The sequence below is a fragment of the Brachyhypopomus gauderio genome, chromosome 10 (genome assembly GCF_052324685.1).
Source record: "Brachyhypopomus gauderio isolate BG-103 chromosome 10, BGAUD_0.2, whole genome shotgun sequence".
Classification (NCBI taxonomy): Eukaryota; Metazoa; Chordata; class Actinopteri; order Gymnotiformes; family Hypopomidae; genus Brachyhypopomus; species Brachyhypopomus gauderio.
The window spans coordinates 4,770,031-4,789,723 of NC_135220.1; the positions used below are offsets into that span (position 1 = coordinate 4,770,031).

General features: G+C 46.6%; 1 protein-coding gene across 1 annotated transcript in view; it reads right to left on the reverse strand.

Moving 5' to 3' along the window:
- LOC143525245 (cadherin-4-like) overlaps positions 1-19,693 on the reverse strand; it is a 305,715-nt gene that overhangs the window by 13,051 nt on the left and 272,971 nt on the right. The window contains 4 exon segments of the mRNA XM_077018933.1: positions 4,425-4,567; positions 11,211-11,284; positions 11,286-11,465; positions 18,081-18,266. Of these exon segments, the coding sequence (XP_076875048.1) occupies positions 4,425-4,567; positions 11,211-11,284; positions 11,286-11,465; positions 18,081-18,266 (583 nt within the window).

The window sequence follows — 19,693 nt, forward strand, 5'->3', positions numbered from 1 at the left end:
AACACATATACATACTACTACCCTACAGACAGACCTCAAACACCTACACACTTCTACCCTGCAGACAGACCTCAAACACATACACACTTCTACCCTACAGACAGACCTCAAACACCTACACACTTCTACCCTACAGACAGACCTCAAACACCTACACACTTCTATCCTACAGACAGACCTCAAACACCTACACACTTCTACCCTACAGACAGACCTCAGATACCTACACACTTCTACCCTACAGACAGACCTCAAACACCTACACACTTCTACCCTACAGACAGACCTCAGACACCTACACACTTCTACCCTACAGACAGACCTCAAACACCTACACACTTCTACCCTACAGACAGACCTCAGACACCTACACACTTCTACCCTGCAGACAGACCTCAAACACATACACACTTCTACCCTACAGACAGACCTCAAACACATACACACTTCTACCCTACAGACAGACCTCAAACACATACACACTTCTACCCTACAGACAGACCTCAGACACATACACACTTCTACCCTACAGACAGACCTCAGACACCTACACACTTCTACCCTACAGACAGACCTCAGACACCTACACACTTCTACCCTACAGACAGACCTCAAACACATACACACTTCTACCCTACAGACAGACCTCAGACACATACACACTTCTACCCTACAGACAGACCTCAAACACCTACACACTTCTACCCTACAGACAGACCTCAAACACCTACACACTTCTACCCTACAGACAGACCTCAAACACCTACACACTTCTACCCTACAGACAGACCTCAAACACCTACACACTTCTACCCTACAGACAGACCTCAAACACCTACACACTTCTACCTTACAGACAGACCTCAAACACCTACACACTTCTACCTTACAGACAGACCTCAGACACCTACACACTTCTACCCTATAGACCAGGGGTCTCCAACACGTTGCTCGCGAGCCACCCCTTTCCGAGTAGCTCGCCAAAGGGCCAATGAATTACATATAAATTTGTAAACCTAATTGGTCCCATCGAGAAATCTACTTAAATTTATGTCCAATCAAAATTCACAGTTGTCCCTCCCCTTCTAACACTAAATGATCATTCGCCAATTATACAACAGTTAGTTCACAATCCGACTGGTTGAGAAGTGTTCTAACCCTGCAGATATGTGTGATAACAGCACGGTATTCTCATTCTCTGTATCACTCCGCGGACGCGTTGTCAAGTAACGGCATGTACATATATTCACGATAACACACTCCCTCTCGTGTTCTATCGCTCAATTAGCTGTCAATAAAAAAGTTAGGCTGTCGTCAATATTGAATAAACCAATGTTTTTGCTACTATTATAGATTGTCCGCGGTTGCTAGCGGTCTTCCCGCTTAGCAATTGACACTCGCACACGCAACTTTCGTGACACACACACACACACACATACACACACACACACACACACAGTGATAGTCTTGTGCACAATTCTTGCAGAAGCATTTTGTCTATGCTGATATCAGCATTACGCAGGTTTTAAAATGCAATGAACACTGACAGCAGCAGACAGAAGAGGGCGCTGTAGAGTATGACTGTATGGGAGGGGAGGGTTGGTGATTGTGGGGGATTAGGGCGGTTATGGGGATGATGCACCCAATGACAGCATTACGCCTCTAAATGTAATCCCCCACAGTAACTATTACCATAATCCCCTAGATTATCAACACACACTTTCCAAGTGCAATACTCAAGGTCTGCATGCAGACAGACAGACAGACAGACAGACACACACACACACACACACACACACTAACGTAAGCATACACACATCTAAGGGAGTTTCTAGTTTAATGGTGTATAACCACAGGCTACTCCATATCCCTGTAGGTTGGGGGAGGATGTGACTGGGTTTAGGGCCCTTCAGCCCAGAGTGTGTGGTCCACACAGACACGAAGGCCCACTCTCTCTCTCTCTCTCTCTCTCTCTCTCTCTCTCTCTCTCTCTCTCTCTCTCTTTCTCTCCCCCCTCTCCCTGGCTGCCTTTCCTTCTGAAAATATCTAAGATGAGAAACAAACACTATAGGTATCATCTATATCATCACTATAGGTATCATCAAGCTTTCCATGCTTTGGTCTGGAGGTTTGGGATACTGTTCTGGTCCTGTCTGGGTTTCTGTTCTGGTCCTGTCTGGGATCCTGTTCTGGTCCTGTCTGGGTTCATGTTCTGTTCCTGTCTGGGTTCCTGTTCTGATCCTGACTGGGTTTCTGTTCTGGTCCTGTCTGGGTTTTTGTTCTGTTCCTGTCTAGGTTCCTGTTCTGGTCTTGTCTGGGTTCCTGTTCTGGTCTTGTCTGGGTTTCTGTTCTGGTCCTGTCTGGGTTCCTGTTCTGGTCCTGTCTGGGTTTTTGTTCTGGTCCTGTCTGGATGGGACTAGTGTGAGTGAGAGTCAAGAACCAAAATGTGGAACAAAGATGGCAAAAAGAAAAGAAAATGAGAGGGTAGAGAGAGAGGGATAGAGAGAGGGGAAAAGAGAGAAAGAAATAGAAAGATAATTCATACAGAGAGAGGGACAGAGAGAGAGAGTTCACAGAGAGAGAGAATTATTAGAGTGTATAACAATGCAAATTACACCCTGTACTGACAAATTACACAGCAGAACAAATGTAAGTGTTATAAATTACTTAACCATTAATACAAATGATCCAATGACCTCATCGAAATAAGGAGCAAAAACAAAGGCAAACCCTCTCAAAACAGAATGAGTGAGTAGGAACTGGCCATGCAGGCCATGGAAAGACCCGGAGAGACCCGGATCTGCACTGCTGGACCTGTAGATTTAGGACACTATCAGAGAGAACACTATGAAAGATTAAGGATTAAGTTATGTAGACTGTAATTTAATGTCCTATTACTGTTATTTAGACTGTAATCTAATGTCCTATTACAGTTATTTAGACTGTAATCTAATGTCCTATTACAGTTATTTGGACTAATCTAATGTCCTTTTACAGTTGTTTAGACTGTTATCTAATGTCCTTTTACATTTATTTAGACTGTATTCTAATATCTTTTCAGTTATTAGAACTGTAATCTAATATCCTTTCAGTTATTAGAACTGTAATCTAATATCCTTTCAGTTATTTAGACTGTAATTTACCCTCCCACGTCCAGGGGCCTTTTTTCTGTTTAATATCTTTTCACTTATTTAGACTAATCTAATGTCCTTTTCTTAGTTATTGTTTACCTTGTGGTTTTTCATTTTGGTTTTTCATTTCTTTTCTATCCTATTATTTGTATATCAATAATATATTTGTATATACTGTATTGCTTTGGCATATAAAACATATATATTTATCCTGTCATGTCAATTAAGCACATTTGATTTGATCTGTTTTGATATGAGAGAGAGAGAGAGAGAGAGAGAGAGAGAGAGAGTGAGAGAGAGCGAGAGAGAGAGAGAGAGAGAGAGCTGAAGGGTGGTTAGGATTTAGGGGACTAATTGTTAGGGTTTAAGGAACCGTGTGTCAGTGTTTTGGGGACTGAGTGTTAGGGTTTAGGGGCCTTAGTGTTCCCAGATGAGCAGCTTTAATGGCTCCTCCTTTCATCCCTCTCTCCACTCGTCCATCAGTGAGAAAAGGCGCAGAGGGGCTGGAGGCAGAAAGGCAAGACACTGCTGCCCACGCTGCACACCACGGCCATGACGGTGTCAGCCAGTGGTGAGAAACAGCCATGCATTCAGACAAACGGCAGAGCTGGCCGGCCTGATAAGGCCCCAGGGTAGGCCAGCTCTGTGTTTGTCTGTGCTGATTGGGGTTGTGCTCAGCTAAGCTTGCACACGGTGGGATATTAGAGAGAACAAACAAACAGAGTTAGAGCATTTGTGTGAGAGAGAGAGAGTGGGAGAGAGAGAGATTGAGGGAGAGACAGATAAGGAAAGAGAGAAATAAAAAAGGGAGAGAGAAAAGGAGAAGCAGAGAGATTGAGGGAGAGGCAGAAATAAGGAACAAGAGACAGAGAGTGAGATATATATATATATATATATATATATATATATATATATATATATATATATATATATAGAGAGAGAGAGAGAGAGAGAGAGAGAGATTTATTAAATGATGTGTTTTAAATGTATTTGTGCTGGTCATCATGCATATGGGACTGGTTTAATACCAGGTACACACAATATTTGTTTAATCTTATGTACATGTGGGACTGGTTTAAGACACAGAATGGGAGTTCTAAATATACTGTGCTGATATTTTAACATATTCATCTATTTCTCCTCAACACACCTATAAAACACACTCTCTCCCCCATTGTACCCTGTTAGCTTATTTTATTATGAATTCTTATACGCTGGCCTATATTTTATTCGCTTAGACACCTGTCAGTCTGTGTCAGTCTGTTATTCTGGGAGAGACAGAACCCGCCTCACCGTTGTCCGCAGCCAGTACGGTGGCCTCATAGACGTTCTTCTTCACGTAGACGGACTCTCTGTCCAGAACAGCCGACGTGGTGATCTGACCATTAGTCGAATTGATAGTAAGCCAGTTAGCAGGGTCTGACAGCTTAGCATACCTACATGTGGAGATAAAAGAGCATTTAGAGAGAGACAGAGAAAGTGTGTGTGTGTGTGTGTGTGTGTGTGTGTGTGTGTGTGTGTTTAAAACCTATGCAGTATACCTATGCAGTAAGATTTAAACTCTTGATCATAAAAGAATTCTGTAACAGTACATAAAATTAGGTATAAACACATTTGTGATAAAATGCTTTATTGTAGATCAGTGATTACCCTTCATCGCCGATTATCATTGTGGCCTCTTAAAACCACTTAAAAAATTACAGCTGAAATGCCAGTACAGTCAATAAAAATAAAGGCCTTCTTTTTATTTAGCTATATATGTAAATGTTATTTGTTTAGCAATATATGTATATGCTATTTCGCTATATATATTTATTTTGCAATATATGTATATGCTATTTCGCTATATATATTTATTTTGCAATATATGTATATGGTATTTCGCTATATATATTTATTTTGCAATATATGTATATGGTATTTATCTCACTGTACTATTAACACCCATTGATGGTAAAGAGGAAGTGGACTACCTATCCAGCATCATGGTCAACGCTGTTTGTTATTCTGTTTCATGTTGGCTGGTTCTTACTGTCTGACCTCATAAACTTCAGGATTATTCTTTAGCTGTCGGTACTTTTAGGCCCATTACACAGTAAACATTGTGTATTATTTAAGAACAGTGAAAACAACAGGAAAGATATGTAACTACAAAAGTCTGGAATGAATCTGGACCCAGCGGAGATCTTTGGAGAGCAGGAGGTTAAGAAAGGTCCACCACCACAGTATTTGTGCGGTAGTGTGGAGAAACCGGTGGACATCAGAGTCAGTGTTTTTGGTGTAATCTCGTTCTGGTTGGCTAACCTCCAGAGAGGTGGAGTCAGTGTTTTTGGTGTAATCTCGTTCTGATTGGCTAACCTCCACAGAGGTGGAGTCAATGTTTTTGGTGTAATCTCGTTCTGATTGGCTAACCTCCAGAGAGGTGGAGTCAGTGTTTTTGGTGTAATCTCGTTCTGGTTGGCTAACCTCCAGAGAGGTGGAGTCAGTGTTTTTGGTGTAATCTCATTCTGGTTGGCTAACCTCCAGAGAGGTGGAGTCAGTGTTTTTGGTGTAATCTCGTTCTGATTGGCTAACCTCCAGAGAGGTGGAGTCAGTGTTTTTGGTGTAATCTCATTCTGGTTGGCTAACCTCCAGAGAGGTGGAGTCAGTGTTTTTGGTGTAATCTCGTTCTGATTGGCTAACCTCCAGAGAGGTGGAGTCGGTGTTTTTGGTGTAATCTCGTTCTGATTGGCTAACCTCCAGAGAGGTGGAGTCCGTGTTTTTGGTGTAATCTCGTTCTGATTGGCTAACCTCCAGAGAGGTGGAGTCAGTGTTTTTGGTGTAATCTCGTTCTGATTGGCTAACCTCCACAGAGGTGGAGTCAGTGTTTTTGGTGTAATCTCGTTCTGGTTGGCTAACCTCCAGAGAGGTGGAGTCAGTGTTTTTGGTGTAATCTCGTTCTGGTTGGCTAACCTCCACAGGGGTGGAGTCAGTGTTTTTGGTGTAATCTCGTTCGGATTGGCTAACCTCCAGAGAGGTGTCTAGTGTGAGGCAATTGCAGAAACACTGCACTTGTGTTCTGTTTCAAAAATACACTGGCACAACCTCCCTATAAATTGCTGACCACAGCAAACCCGGTCTGCATCTTTGTCCAGGGCTTCAGGCACAGAGGAATCTTGGGGGCAAAGCCCAACAAACGACAGTAGCCCTTTAAACACTCTTTTGCTGACGAGGACATCCAGGACATTCAGAGCACGCATCACCTTCTCGCTGTCTCCAAACAAGAGTCCAATTTTTCAGCTTTAGGCTACTTGATTACTTCTTGCTTGAGCCAGAGGAGTAATGCATCTTACACACACACACACACACACACACACACACACACACACACACACACACACACACACACACATGGAGAGTGTCATCTCCTTTGATCTCTCTCTCTCTCTCTCTCTCCCTCATATATATACTGTCTCTCTTTCTCTCTCGCTTCCTGGGTATTGTCTTTTTTAGCTATTTGCTATTATCCTTGTGTTCAACACAACAGGCTAATGCAGACATAAAGTTAGAGAGACAGAAAGAGATAGATAGACTTCTGTAACTCAGACCCATACATTCGGGTACATCTTTACAAATTAAATTAAATTGCGGCTTTAATTGTGGTTTTGGCACTACAGGCCCTGGAGATGGTCCCATATTTTTGCTCTAACCATGCTTCCAACATGACTAAACCCACCCAAACCCACTCCTACATAAGTATGAACACCTACATATGTATGAACACCTACATACGTATGAACACCTACAGGAGTATGAACACCTACATAAGTATGAACACCTACAGGAGTATGAACACCTACACAAATATGAACACCTACACAAGTATGAACACCTACACGAGTATAAACACCTACAGGAGTATGAACACCTACATAAGTATGAACACCTACAGGAGTATGAACACCTACACAAGTATGAACACCTACACAAGTATGAACACCTACAGGAGTATGAACACCTACATAAGTATGAACACTTACAGGAGTATGAACACCTACATAAGTATGAACACCTACACAAGTATGAACACCTACAGGAGTATGAACACCTACAGGAGTATGAACACCTACACAAGTATGAACACCTACAGGAGTATGAACACCTACACAAGTATGAACACCTACAGGAATATGAACACCTACACAAGTATGAACATCTACAGGAGCATGAACACCTACACAAGTATGAACACCTACATAAGTATGGACACCTACACAAGTATGAACACCTACACAAGTATGAACACCTACAGGAGTGTGTGGCTAGTAATTGATGATTGTTTATGTGCTGAGCATTTGATGACCAGCGGCAGAAGAAAACTCCAGAGTAAACATCCTTCTATGGGCTTAATAAACAGGACCCCAAACATCAGAAACTCATCATCATCATCATCTTCTACTGCAGAAGTAACCCTAACAGTCTCCATTGAGGACCTCTCTCCATTATCACTCCATTAGGACAACGCCCCACACCCCACACCCACAGCCCAAACACCAGACCCCAGACGCCACAGTCCAGATCCCACATCCCACAACCAACCCACCCATAGACACTTAATACTGAGGTTAGGGAACAGACAAAGCTAGACATGCATGCTGAAAAACGTAATTCTGGCCCGAGAAGCCTTCAGTTTTGATTGTTCTGTTAGTTCTGTACAGTCCTGTTTTCCTTCATCCAACACAGTGATGAACACATTGTGGTTTCCACATCAGGCACATGGGCTATACATGGAGATCAGAAGAAACCAGAGCAGAGGTTAACGACTCTGACCTCTGGTCCATCAGCAATCAACCTAATTTATCTGCTTGCACACGTCTGAGAGAGCACTTATCTCCCTCACTCACCGTCCAACGACGCCATCATTAAAACTGGATTAACATCGGCTGACGATAAAAAGCCATTACAAAAGGCCCGTTCCTGTGCACAAGACCCTTCACCACTTTAAACAACCTTTTAATTAAACTCCCCAAACAGCACTTAATGCAGACACTATAAACTTGTAGTAAGTGTATTAAGCTCAATAATGGCCCTCCGGTGCATGTTGATCTGGCCCTGGTGGAATGAAGCTACATACACTGAGCTTCACCTTCATCCTCCTCTGCATATTAAATAAGAGAAACCAAGATGCCCAGATTAACAGCCACCCCACAACATCCTGGATGCAGATTAAACGTCTATGGCTCTACTGAAGAAGTACTGGCACTAATTTATACACGCAAGGTTCAAGGAGAGGCGGTGTGCGTCTGAGCAAGGGTGAGAGGATGAGGTGTGTGGGGTTTGGGGAGTGTCCTAGATCACAAGGGTGAGAGGGTGAGGCGCGTGAAGTTTGGGGAGTGTCCTAGATCACAAGGGTGAGAGGGTGAGACGCGTGAAGTTTGGGGAGTGTCTTAGATCACTTCTTCAGTCAGACTCATTAATGAAATGCCAATCAGCACTGAGCAGATCAGATGGTGTTTAGGAAGTGATGTCAGTTCTAGGGCGACCGTCACGCCATCAAAGAAACAACGAGACAGTGAATGTAAAAAGACCAGGTCAGCAACAGCAGTGTGACAGCAGGACGACCGGGCGGCCAGACAGAAGCTCATTAGAATGAAAGATACTTGTACTGGTAATACGGTGAAGGGTGTTGAGAAGTAAACAACAAGAAGGAAAACACAACGAATAAGCAAAGAAAAGCAAGAGTGAAAAAAAGAGAAAAAAGTTTTGGAGGAAGAGCAAAAGAGAGAGAGAGAGAGAGAGAGAGAGAGAGAGAGAGAGAGAGAGAGAGAGAGAGAGAGAGCCCCTCCCTCTTGACCTCAGGTTCCGCCCCCCGCCCCACTGCCTCATCCCCGATAAAGAACATTTGGAATTAGTCGTCAGAGAGAGGTGCAGGGGGCGTAGCCAAGCGGCAGGCAGAGAGGTGATTGGCCAACTGACATCTTGTTACAGTCAGGTGGTGCTCTGCAGCAGTAATCTGCCTTGTGGATGTGTCTCACATCGTCTCTCGTGGTTACCCAGCCTAATCAGCAGGCTTAGCCAACTATGCACATTACCCGAAGTTTGTCAGCAGCCCTGAAGAGTGATCGCCCTGCGTCAGCTCCGCCGCTAACGAGCAGCGTGGCGGTGTGACTGAGGGGAGCCGAGGTAGAGGCTCCTGTCACTGCACCTCCATTACTCACGCGCTTTTACAGGGACGGCGGAGTCAACGTGCTTCATGTGGCTGCTAGCGCAACAATGGCTGCCGTTTCTCATTAATAGGGTTCGCTACGCTTTTGTCTGCTTCAGCTAAATGCCTCCGCAACTCATAGATGAAGTTCCCATCGAAGCTCCCTGACTCAGAACTGACAGCAAAATATACACAAAGAAGCTGTTTTAGCTTTCAGCCAACAATCAACTATAAGACAGATATGGGGAGTGTGTGTGTGTGTGTGAGAGAGAGAGAGAGAGAGAGAGAGAGAGAGAGAGAGAGAGAGAGAGAGAGAGAGAGAGAGAGAGAGAGAGAGAGAGAGAGAGAACACGATGGCCCAGCTGGTTATTTCAAAATCTTCCAAAATTATAATGTACACCCAATTTACTCTCATTAGTAGTGAAATTAACTGGTAAATTTGTTTAGATCACTCTCCCTCAGAGGTAGAGAGAAAGAAAATAAGAGTGAAGAATGAGAGAGAGAGAGAGAGAGAGAGAGAGAGAGAGAGAGAGAAAGAGAGAGAGAGAGAGAGAGAGAGAGAGAGAGAGAGAGAGAATTGTGGGAGCGTAAATACTGGAGAGAATGCTAGTCTGGCCTTTCAGGACACACTAAAAACTGGATCATCTCTGAAATTCAATCAGGCTGATCCAACATATACACTCTAGTACACACAACTGGTTTAACAGGAGTTAGGCTCTTATGAGCAAACATAACGGTATTTGCAGGTAAGATGATGCCAAACGGGTCTGTGAGAGCCTCAGTATCAACAGCGTAATGAGGGTCTGGGGCTCTGATGGGCCTGGATCTGTGTGGGTGTGGGTCTCTGATGGGCCTGGATCTGTGTGGGTGTGGGTCTCTGATGGGCCTGGATCTGTGTGGGTGTGGGTCTCTGATGGGCCTGGATCTGTGTGGGTGTTAGTCTCTGATGGACCTGGATCTGTGTGGGTGTGGGTCTCTGATGGGCCTGGATCTGTGTGGGTGTGGGTCTCTGATGGGCCTGGATCTGTGTGGGTGTGGGTCTCTGATGGACCTGGATCTGTGTGGGTGTGGGTCTCTGATGGGCCTGGATCTGTGTGGGTGTGGGTCTCTGATGGACCTGGATCTGTGTGGGTGTGGGTCTCTGATGGGCCTGGATCTGTGTGGGTGTGGGTCTCTGATGGGCATGGATCTGTGTGGGTGTGGGTCTCTGATGGGCCTGGATCTGTGTGGGTGTGGGTCTCTGATGGGGCTGGATCTGTGTGGGTGTGGGTCTCTGATGGGCCTGGATCTGTGTGGGTGTGGGTCTCTGATGGGCCTGGATCTGTGTGGGTGTAGGTCTCTGATGGGCCTGGATCTGTGTGGGTGTGGGTCTCTGATGGGCCTGGATCTATGTGGGTGTGGGTCTCTGATGGGCCTGGATCTGTGTGGGTGTGTGTCTCTGATGGGCCTGGATCTGTGTGGGTGTGGGGTCTCTGATGGGCCTGGATCTGTGTGGGTGTGGGTCTCTGATGGGCCTGGATCTGTGTGGGTGTGGGTCTCTGATGGGCCTGGATCTGTGTGGGTGTGGGTCTCTGATGGGCCTGGATCTGTGTGGGTCTCTGCAGGAGCCTTCATGGTTCTGCACTGGGACCATTCATCTGCATGGAGCTCTTAGTGTGCTCAGGGCCTCCACAGAGCCTGACAGAGTCCATCTAGAGGAGACCGGCTCAGGGCAGAAGCAGTCAACAGACCTGCCGGAGTGCAGGGGGGGGGGGGGGGGGCGGAGGGGGAGGAGGTTGGGAGATGAGATAGAAGAATAAAGCCCTAGTAGTAGAGGAGTTTGGAGGTGCACATAGACCCACCACCTAAGTACAGAGTGTGCTGTATAGCTCCTTCCGGAAGCTTCTATCTCTTACCGGATGGTCTGCTGCATTAATGTGTCCGGGTCCTTTGCAGAGAATGTGGTGATGATAGTGCCAGCAGGGACCCCCCTCCTCAAAACGCACCATCTTGGGATTGTCGGGGAAGACGGGTGCCTCGTTAACGTCCCTGACTGAGATAGTGACCCCAGCAGTGTACTGCAGAGAGGACTGAATGCCGTCAGCTAGAGGAGCCTGGTTAGACACCACCACAGTCAGCATGAAGGCACGGTTCATCTCGAAATCCACCGGCTACAGAGAGAGAGAGGGAGAGAGAGCGGGAGAGAGAGAGAGAGAAGGAAGAGAGAGAGGGCAATAAGGAACATATATGATTACTGAAAGAATCTCTTGAGTTCTTGCCTGTGTGTAAGTGTGTATAAGCCTGAGAATTCACAGCAACCAAGTGACCAAATGACCTGTGCAGGGAAGACCATTAAGAGCACACGAACAGGAATGGCCAGCAGACAGGACCATTGGACAGGACCAGTGGTCAGGACCAGTGGACAGGACCAGTGGTCAGGACTATTGGACAGGACCAGTGGACAGGACCAGTGGACAGGACCAGTGGACAGGAACACTGGGGGGTCACAATAGAGCAGAGTTGAATAAGCCCCGCCTCCATCCGTCTGCCCGTATATTAGAGAACTCAGGAAAGGTAAACTCTCTAAGAATAACGAGGAGACCATGTTTTAATGGACTTCTGCTGCTATTCGACACCCTGGTCTACACTGTTTGCAGCCAGTAAACCGTCAGTTCTCTTTCCAACGCAGTTAAATAAACAGAGAGGGGTGAGGGGGCGGAGCCTCTCTGTCTCACCTGTAGCAGTGGCGTCTGTACTGACTGAAGCTGACAGCACTTAAACGTTTTCTCAGTTCTGTCGCTGTGCACTTCCGTCACGAGGGGTCAGTGAGCGCCGTTGCTACGGATATCTCGGGGCGAGGGTGTTGTTGGAGCATGAACGAAACTGACAGCTCAGCATGGGTCTAATGAAGACATCGCCGCCGTTGCTACCGGCAACAGGTTCAAAGGTGAAGTGAGGTGCCACTGTAGCTGACAAATGGGGGTTGATGTAGCACTCTCCCTTTGTGTGTGTGTGTGTGTGTGTGTGTGTGTGTGTGTGTGTGTGTGTGTGTGTGTGTGTGTGTGTGTGTGTGTGTGTTCGTGCGTGCTATTATAATGGGGACGATATGTGCGTGGCATGCGTTAAAACTTCGGTACTGATTAGGAATGACACAAGACTGCCCACACAGACTCTCAAACACACACAGTAGATGAAGCTGAATTGGAAGTGACAGGAAAGCTGTGTGTGTGTGTGTGTGTGTGTGTGTGTGTGTGTGTGTGTGTGTGTGTGTGTGTGTGTGTGTGTGTGTGGTAGATATATGGGTTTATTTAATATGATGGACTTACTTCTCCATGTTCTTATGTCCTGAGTTTATTGCTCAGTGTATTAAACTAATTACCAGAGGCAGCAGATGCTTGGAAGAGTATAGCTGTTTACCTGTGTGGAGCTGTTTACCTGTGTGGAGCTGTTTACCTGTGTGGAGTTGTTTACCTGCGTGGAGCTGTTTACCTGCGTGGAGCTGTTTACCTGTGTGGAGCTGTTTACCTGCGTGGAGCTGTTTACCTGTGTGGAGCAGTATACCTGTGTGGAGCTGTTTACCTGTGTGGAGCAGTTTACCTGTGTGGAGCTGTTTACCTGCGTGGAGCTGTTTACCTGCGTGGAGCAGTTTACCTGTGTGGAGCTGTTTACCTGTGTGGAGCTGTTTACCTGCGTGGAGCTGTTTACCTGTGTGGAGCAGTTTACCTGTGTGGAGCTGTTTACCTGTGTGGAGCTGTTGTGTTGTGTGGAGCTGTTTACCTGTGTGGAGCTGTTGTGTTGTGTGGAGCTGTTTACCTGTGTGGAGCTGTTTACCTGTGTGGAGCTGTTTACCTGCATGGAGCTGTTTACCTGCGTGGAGCTGTTTACCTGTGTGGAGCTGTTTACCTGTGTGGAGCTGTTGTGTTGTGTGGAGCTGTTTACCTGTGTGGAGCTGTTTACCTGCATGGAGCTGTTTACCTGTGTGGAGCTGTTTACCTGTGTGGAGCTGTTTACCTGTGTGGAGCTGTTTACCTGTGTGGAGTTGTTTACCTGCGTGGAGCTGTTTACCTGCGTGGAGCTGTTTACCTGTGTGGAGCTGTTTACCTGCGTGGAGCTGTTTACCTGCGTGGAGCAGTATACCTGTGTGGAGCTGTTTACCTGTGTGGAGCAGTTTACCTGTGTGGAGCTGTTTACCTGCGTGGAGCTGTTTACCTGCGTGGAGCAGTTTACCTGTGTGGAGCTGTTTACCTGTGTGGAGCTGTTTACCTGTGTGGAGCTGTTGTGTTGTGTGGAGCTGTTTACCTGTGTGGAGCTGTTGTGTTGTGTGGAGCTGTTTACCTGTGTGGAGCTGTTTACCTGTGTGGAGCTGTTTACCTGCATGGAGCTGTTTACCTGCGTGGAGCTGTTTACCTGTGTGGAGCTGTTTACCTGTGTGGAGCTGTTGTGTTGTGTGGAGCTGTTTACCTGTGTGGAGCTGTTTACCTGCATGGAGCTGTTGTGTTGTGTGGAGCTGTTTACCTGTGTGGAGCTGTTGTGTTGTGTGGAGCTGTTTACCTGTGTGGAGCTGTTTACCTGTGTGGAGCTGTTTACCTGCATGGAGCTGTTTACCTGCGTGGAGCTGTTTACCTGTGTGGAGCTGTTTACCTGTGTGGAGCTGTTGTGTTGTGTGGAGCTGTTTACCTGTGTGGAGCTGTTGTGTTGTGTGGAGCTGTTTACCTGTGTGGAGCTGTTTACCTGTGTGGAGCTGTTTACCTGCATGGAGCTGTTTACCTGCGTGGAGCTGTTTACCTGTGTGGAGCTGTTTACCTGTGTGGAGCTGTTGTGTTGTGTGGAGCTGTTTACCTGTGTGGAGCTGTTTACCTGCATGGAGCTGTTTACCTGTGTGGAGCTGTTTACCTGTGTGGAGCTGTTTACCTGTGTGGAGCTGTTGTGTTGTGTGGAGCTGTTTACCTGTGTGGAGCTGTTGTGTTGTGTTGAGCTGTTTACGTGTGTGGAGCTGTTTACCTGTGTGGAGCTGTTTACCTGCGTGGAGCTGTTGTGTGGAGCTGTTTACCTGTGTTGAGCTTTTGTGTTGTGTTGGGCTGTTTACCTGTATGGAGCTGTTTACCTGTATGGAGCTGTTTACCTGTGTTGAGCTGTTGTGTTGTGTTGAGCTGTTTACGTGTGTGGAGCTGTTGTGTTGTGTTGAGCTGTTTACGTGTGTGGAGCTGTTTACCTGTGTGGAGCTGTTTACCTGCGTGGAGCTGTTGTGTTGTGTGGAGCTGTTTACCTGTGTTGAGCTGTTGTGTTGTGTCGGGCTGTTTACCTGTATGGAGCTGTTTACCTGTATGGAACTGTTTACCTGTGTGGAGCTGTTTACCTGTGTGAAGCTGTTTACCTGTGTGGAGCTGTTTACCTGTGTGGAGCTGTTTACCTGTGTGAAGCTGTTTACCTGTGTTGAGCTGTTGTGTTGTGTGGAGCTGTTTACCTGTGTGGAGCTGTTTACCTGCATGGAGCTGTTTACCTGCGTGGAGCTGTTTACCTGCGTGGAGCTGTTTACCTGTGTGAAGCTGTTTACCTGTGTGGAGCTGTTTACCTGTGTTGAGCTGTTGTGTTGTGTGGAGCTGTTTACCTGTGTGGAGCTGTTTACCTGTGTTGAGCTGTTGTGTTGTGTGGAGCTGTTTACCTGTGTTGAGCTGTTGTGTTGTGTGGAGCTGTTTACCTGTGTGGAGCTGTTTACCTGCATGGAGCTGTTTACCTGCGTGGAGCTGTTTACCTGTGTGGAGCTGTTGTGTTGTGTGGAGCTGTTTACCTGTGTGGAGCTGTTTACCTGTGTGGAGCTGTTGTGTTGTGTTGAGCTGTTTACGTGTGTGGAGCTGTTTACCTGCGTGGAGCTGTTGTGTTGTGTGGAGCTGTTTACCTGTGTTGAGCTGTTTACCTGTGTGAAGCTGTTTACCTGTGTGGAGCTGTTTACCTGTGTGGAGCTGTTGTGTTGTGTTGAGCTGTTTACCTGTGTTGAGCTGTTGTGTTGTGTCGGGCTGTTTACCTGTATGGAGCTGTTTACCTGTATGGAGCTGCTTACCTGTGTTGAGCTGTTGTGTTGTGTGGAGCTGTTTACCTGTGTTGAGCTGTTGTGTTGTGTGGAGCTGTTTACCTGCGTGGAGCTGTTTACCTGTGTGGAGCTGTTTACCTGTGTGAAGCTGTTTACCTGTGTGGAGCTGTTTACCTGTGTTGAACTGTTGTGTTGTGTGGAGCTGTTTACCTGTGTTGAGCTGTTGTGTTGTGTGGAGCAGTTTAACTGTGTGGAGCTGTTTACCTGTGTGGAGCTGTTGTGTTGTGTGGAGCTGTTTACCTGTGTGGAGCTGTTTACCTGTGTGAAGCTGTTTACCTGTGTGGAGCTGTTTACCTGTGTGGAGCTGTTGTGTTGTGTTGAGCTGTTTACGTGTGTGGAGCTGTTGTGTTGTGTTGAGCTGTTTATGTGTGTGGAGCTGTTTACCTGTGTGGAGCTGTTTACCTGCGTGGAGCTGTTGTGTTGTGTGGAGCTCTTTACCTGTGTTGAGCTGTTGTGTTGTGTCGGGCTGTTTACCTGTATGGAGCTGTTTACCTGTATGGAACTGTTTACCTGTGTGGAGCTGTTTACCTGTGTTGAGCTGTTGTGTTGTGTGGAGCTGTTTACCTGTGTTGAGCTGTTGTGTTGTGTGGAGCTGTTTACCTGTGTGGAGCTGTTTACCTGTGTGGAGCTGTTTGCCTGCGTGGAGCTGTTTACCTGCGTGGAGCTGTTTACCTGTGTTGAGCTGTTGTGTTGTGTTGGGCTGTTTACCTGTATGGAGCTGTTTACCTGTGTGGAGCTGTTTACCTGTGTTGAGCTGTTGTGTTGTGTGGAGCTGTTTACCTGTGTTGAGCTGTTGTGTTGTGTGGAGCTGTTTACCTGTGTGGAGCTGTTGTGTTGTATGGAGCTGTTTACCTGTGTGGAGCTGTTTACCTGCGTGGAGCTGTTTACCTGCGTGGAGCTGTTTACATGTGTGGAGCTGTTTACCTGTGTGAAGCTGTTTACATGTGTGGAGCTGTTTACCTGTGTGAAGCTGTTTACATGTGTGGAGCTGTTTACCTGCGTGGAGCTGTTTACCTGCGTGGAGCTGTTTATATGTGTGGAGCCATTTACCTGTGTGAAGTTGTTTACGTGTGTGGAGCAGTTTACCTGTGTGGAGCTGTTTACCTTACAGCCACATAAACACTTGCTTCCCACTCATTCTACAATAACCTTCAACAGATTCGTGGGTGGAAATAATACATTGCACAGTTAATTTAAAACTTTTTGTGTGGGTGTATTTTGGTGGGTAAAGTTTAGATAAAGAGCTTAAAAGCAGCCACTGAGGGTGGATGTAGATACATGAGGTGGATGTAGATATGTGAGGGTGGATGTAGATACATGAGGTGGATGTAGATACGTGAGGGTGGATGTAGATATGTGAGGGTGGATGTAGATACATGAGGTGGATGTAGATACGTGAGGGTGGATGTAGATACTTGAGGTGGAGGTAGATACATGAGGGTGGATGTAGATACATGAGGGTGAATGTAAATATGTGAGGGTGGATGTAGATACGTGAGGGTGGATGTAGATATGTGAGGGTGGATGTAGATACGTGAGGGTGGATGTAGATACATGAGGTGGATGTAGATATGTGAGGGTGGATGTAGATACATGAGGTGGATGTAGATATGTGAGGGTGGATGTAGATATATGAGGGTGGATGTAGATATCTGAGGGTGGATTTAGATACATGAGGGTGAATGTAGATATGTCAGGGTGGATCTAGATACGTGAGGGTGGATGTAGATACTTGAGGTGGAGGTAGATACATGAGGTGGATGTAGATACGTGAGGGTGGATGTAGATACATGAGGTGGATGTAGATACGTGAGGGTGGATGTAGATACATGAGGTGGATGTAGATATGTGAGGGTGGATGTAGATATATGAGGGTGGATGTAGATATCTGAGGGTGGATTTAGATACATGAGGGTGAATGTAGATATGTGAGGGTGGATCTAGATACGTGAGGGTGGATGTAGATACGTGAGGGTGGATGTAGATACTTGAGGTGGAGGTAGATACATGAGGGTGGATGTAGATACATGAGGGTGAATGTAAATATGTGAGGGTGGATGTAGATACGTGAGGGTGGATTTAGAGGGTGGATGTAGATACATGAGGGTGGATTTAGATACGTGAGGGTGGATGTAGATATATGAGGGTGGATGTAGATATATGAGGGTGAATGTAGATATGTGAGGGTGGATGTAGATATATGAGGGTGGATGTAGATACGTGAGGGTGGATGTAGATATATGAGGGTGAATGTAGATATGTGAGGGTGGATGTAGATACGTGAGGGTGGATGTAGATACATGAGGGTGGAATTAGGGGGTGGATGTAGATACGTGAGGGTGGATTTAGAGGGTGGATGTAGAGGGTGGATGTAGATAAGTGAGGGTGGATTTAGAGGGTGGATGTAGATACGTGAGGGTGGATTTAGAGGGTGGATGTAGATACTTGAAGGTGGATGTAGAGGGTGGATTTAGAGAGAGCAGGTTTACTAGGCAGACTATTACATGATGGGGGAATAAAGCCAAACACTATTACAAATGAGAAATCAATATTCAATTTGTGGCAATGGTCTTTAGTGAACCTTGAGTGGTGTGCTGTGTGTGTGCGTGTGTGTATGTGTGTGCGCATGTGTGTGTGTTGGGACAGAAAGAGAGCGGACATGCACTGCTGCACTGCTGTATATGACCTCTGACCCCACCTTGACAACCGTTACCATGCCGTCGTTGTTTTCGGGGTTGGTGCGGATGGTGAAGTGGCGGTTGACGTCACCGCTCACGATTCTGTAGACGGCATTCCAGTTCGGAGTCTTCGGCTCATCCTTATCCATCACGGTGAGATTGGCCACCACCACGTTCACGCTGTTCTCTGGGACCTCTCCGGAAAACTGGAGCAGGACGAGGGGTGGTGTGGGGTGATTAAATGATTATGTATAATATAATTACACGACACTCATTTTAGAGTCTACACAAATAAAAGTCTTATTTTTTTTTATTAAAACAGTTAAGGATTCTGAGTTTCCTACATTCTGAGGAACAGTCTGAGGAACAGTCTGAGGTACATTTTCAAGTACAGTCTGAGGTACAGTCTGATGTACAGTCTGATGTACAGTCTCAGGTACAATCTGATGTACAATCTGAAGTACAGTCTGAGGTACAGTCTCAGGTAAATTCTGATGAACAGTCTCAACTACAGTCTGAAGTACAGTCTCAGCTACAGTCTCAGGTAACTTTATAGAGATGGGGTTTAAAATGGGCTCAGTGGCTGTTGAAGATAAAGTGAGCGTCTTGAAGATCCAATAAACCCGCTGGAACAGTAGCTGCCGTGGTGCATTCACTGACAGGAGTGGTTGTGGTGCGTTCACTGACAGGAGTGGATGTGGTGCGTTCACTGACAGGAGTGGTTGTGGTGCGTTCACTGACAGGAGTGGATGTGGTGTGTTCACTGACAGGAGTGGTTGTGGTGCGTTCACTGACAGGAGTGGTTGTGGTGCGTTCACTGACAGGAGTGGTTGTGGTGCGTTCACTGACAGGAGTGGTTGTGGTGCGTTCACTGACAGGAGTGGTTGTGGTGCGTTCACTCACAGGAGTGGATGTGGTGCGTTCACTGACAGGAGTGGTTGTGGTGCGTTCACTGACAGGAGTGGTTGTGGTGCGTTTACTGACAGGAGTGGATGTGGTGTGTTCACTCACAGGAGTGGTTGTGGTGCGTTCACTGACAGGAGTGGTTGTGGTGCGTTCACTGACAGGAGTGGTTGGGTGCGTTCTGACAGGAGTGGTTGTGGTGCGTTCACTGACAGGAGTGGTTGTGGTGCGTTTACTGACAGGAGTGGTTGTGGTGCGTTCACTGACAGGAGTGGTTGTGGTGCGTTCACTGACAGGAGTGGTTGTGGTGCGTTCACTGACAGGAGTGGTTGTGGTGCGTTCACTGACAGGAGTGGTTGTGGTGCGTTCACTGACAGGAGTGGTTGTGGTGCATTCACTGACAGGAGTGGTTGTGGTGTGTTCACTGACAGGAGTGGTTGTGGTGCGTTCACTGACAGGAGTGGTTGTGGTGTGTTTACTGACAGGAGTGGATGTGGTGCGTTCACTGACAGGAGTGCTTGTGGTGTGTTCACTGACAGGAGTTGTTGTGGTGTGTTCACTGACAGGAGTGGATGTGGTGCGTTCACTGACAGGAGTGGTTGTGGTGTGTTCACTGACAGGAGTGGTTGTGGTGTGTTCACTGACAGGAGTGGTTGTGGTGCGTTCACTGACTAGCAGTCCTTGTGAGGTTTTTAATGAGTCCAAATGACCCAGTGCTCAAGTGTATTTC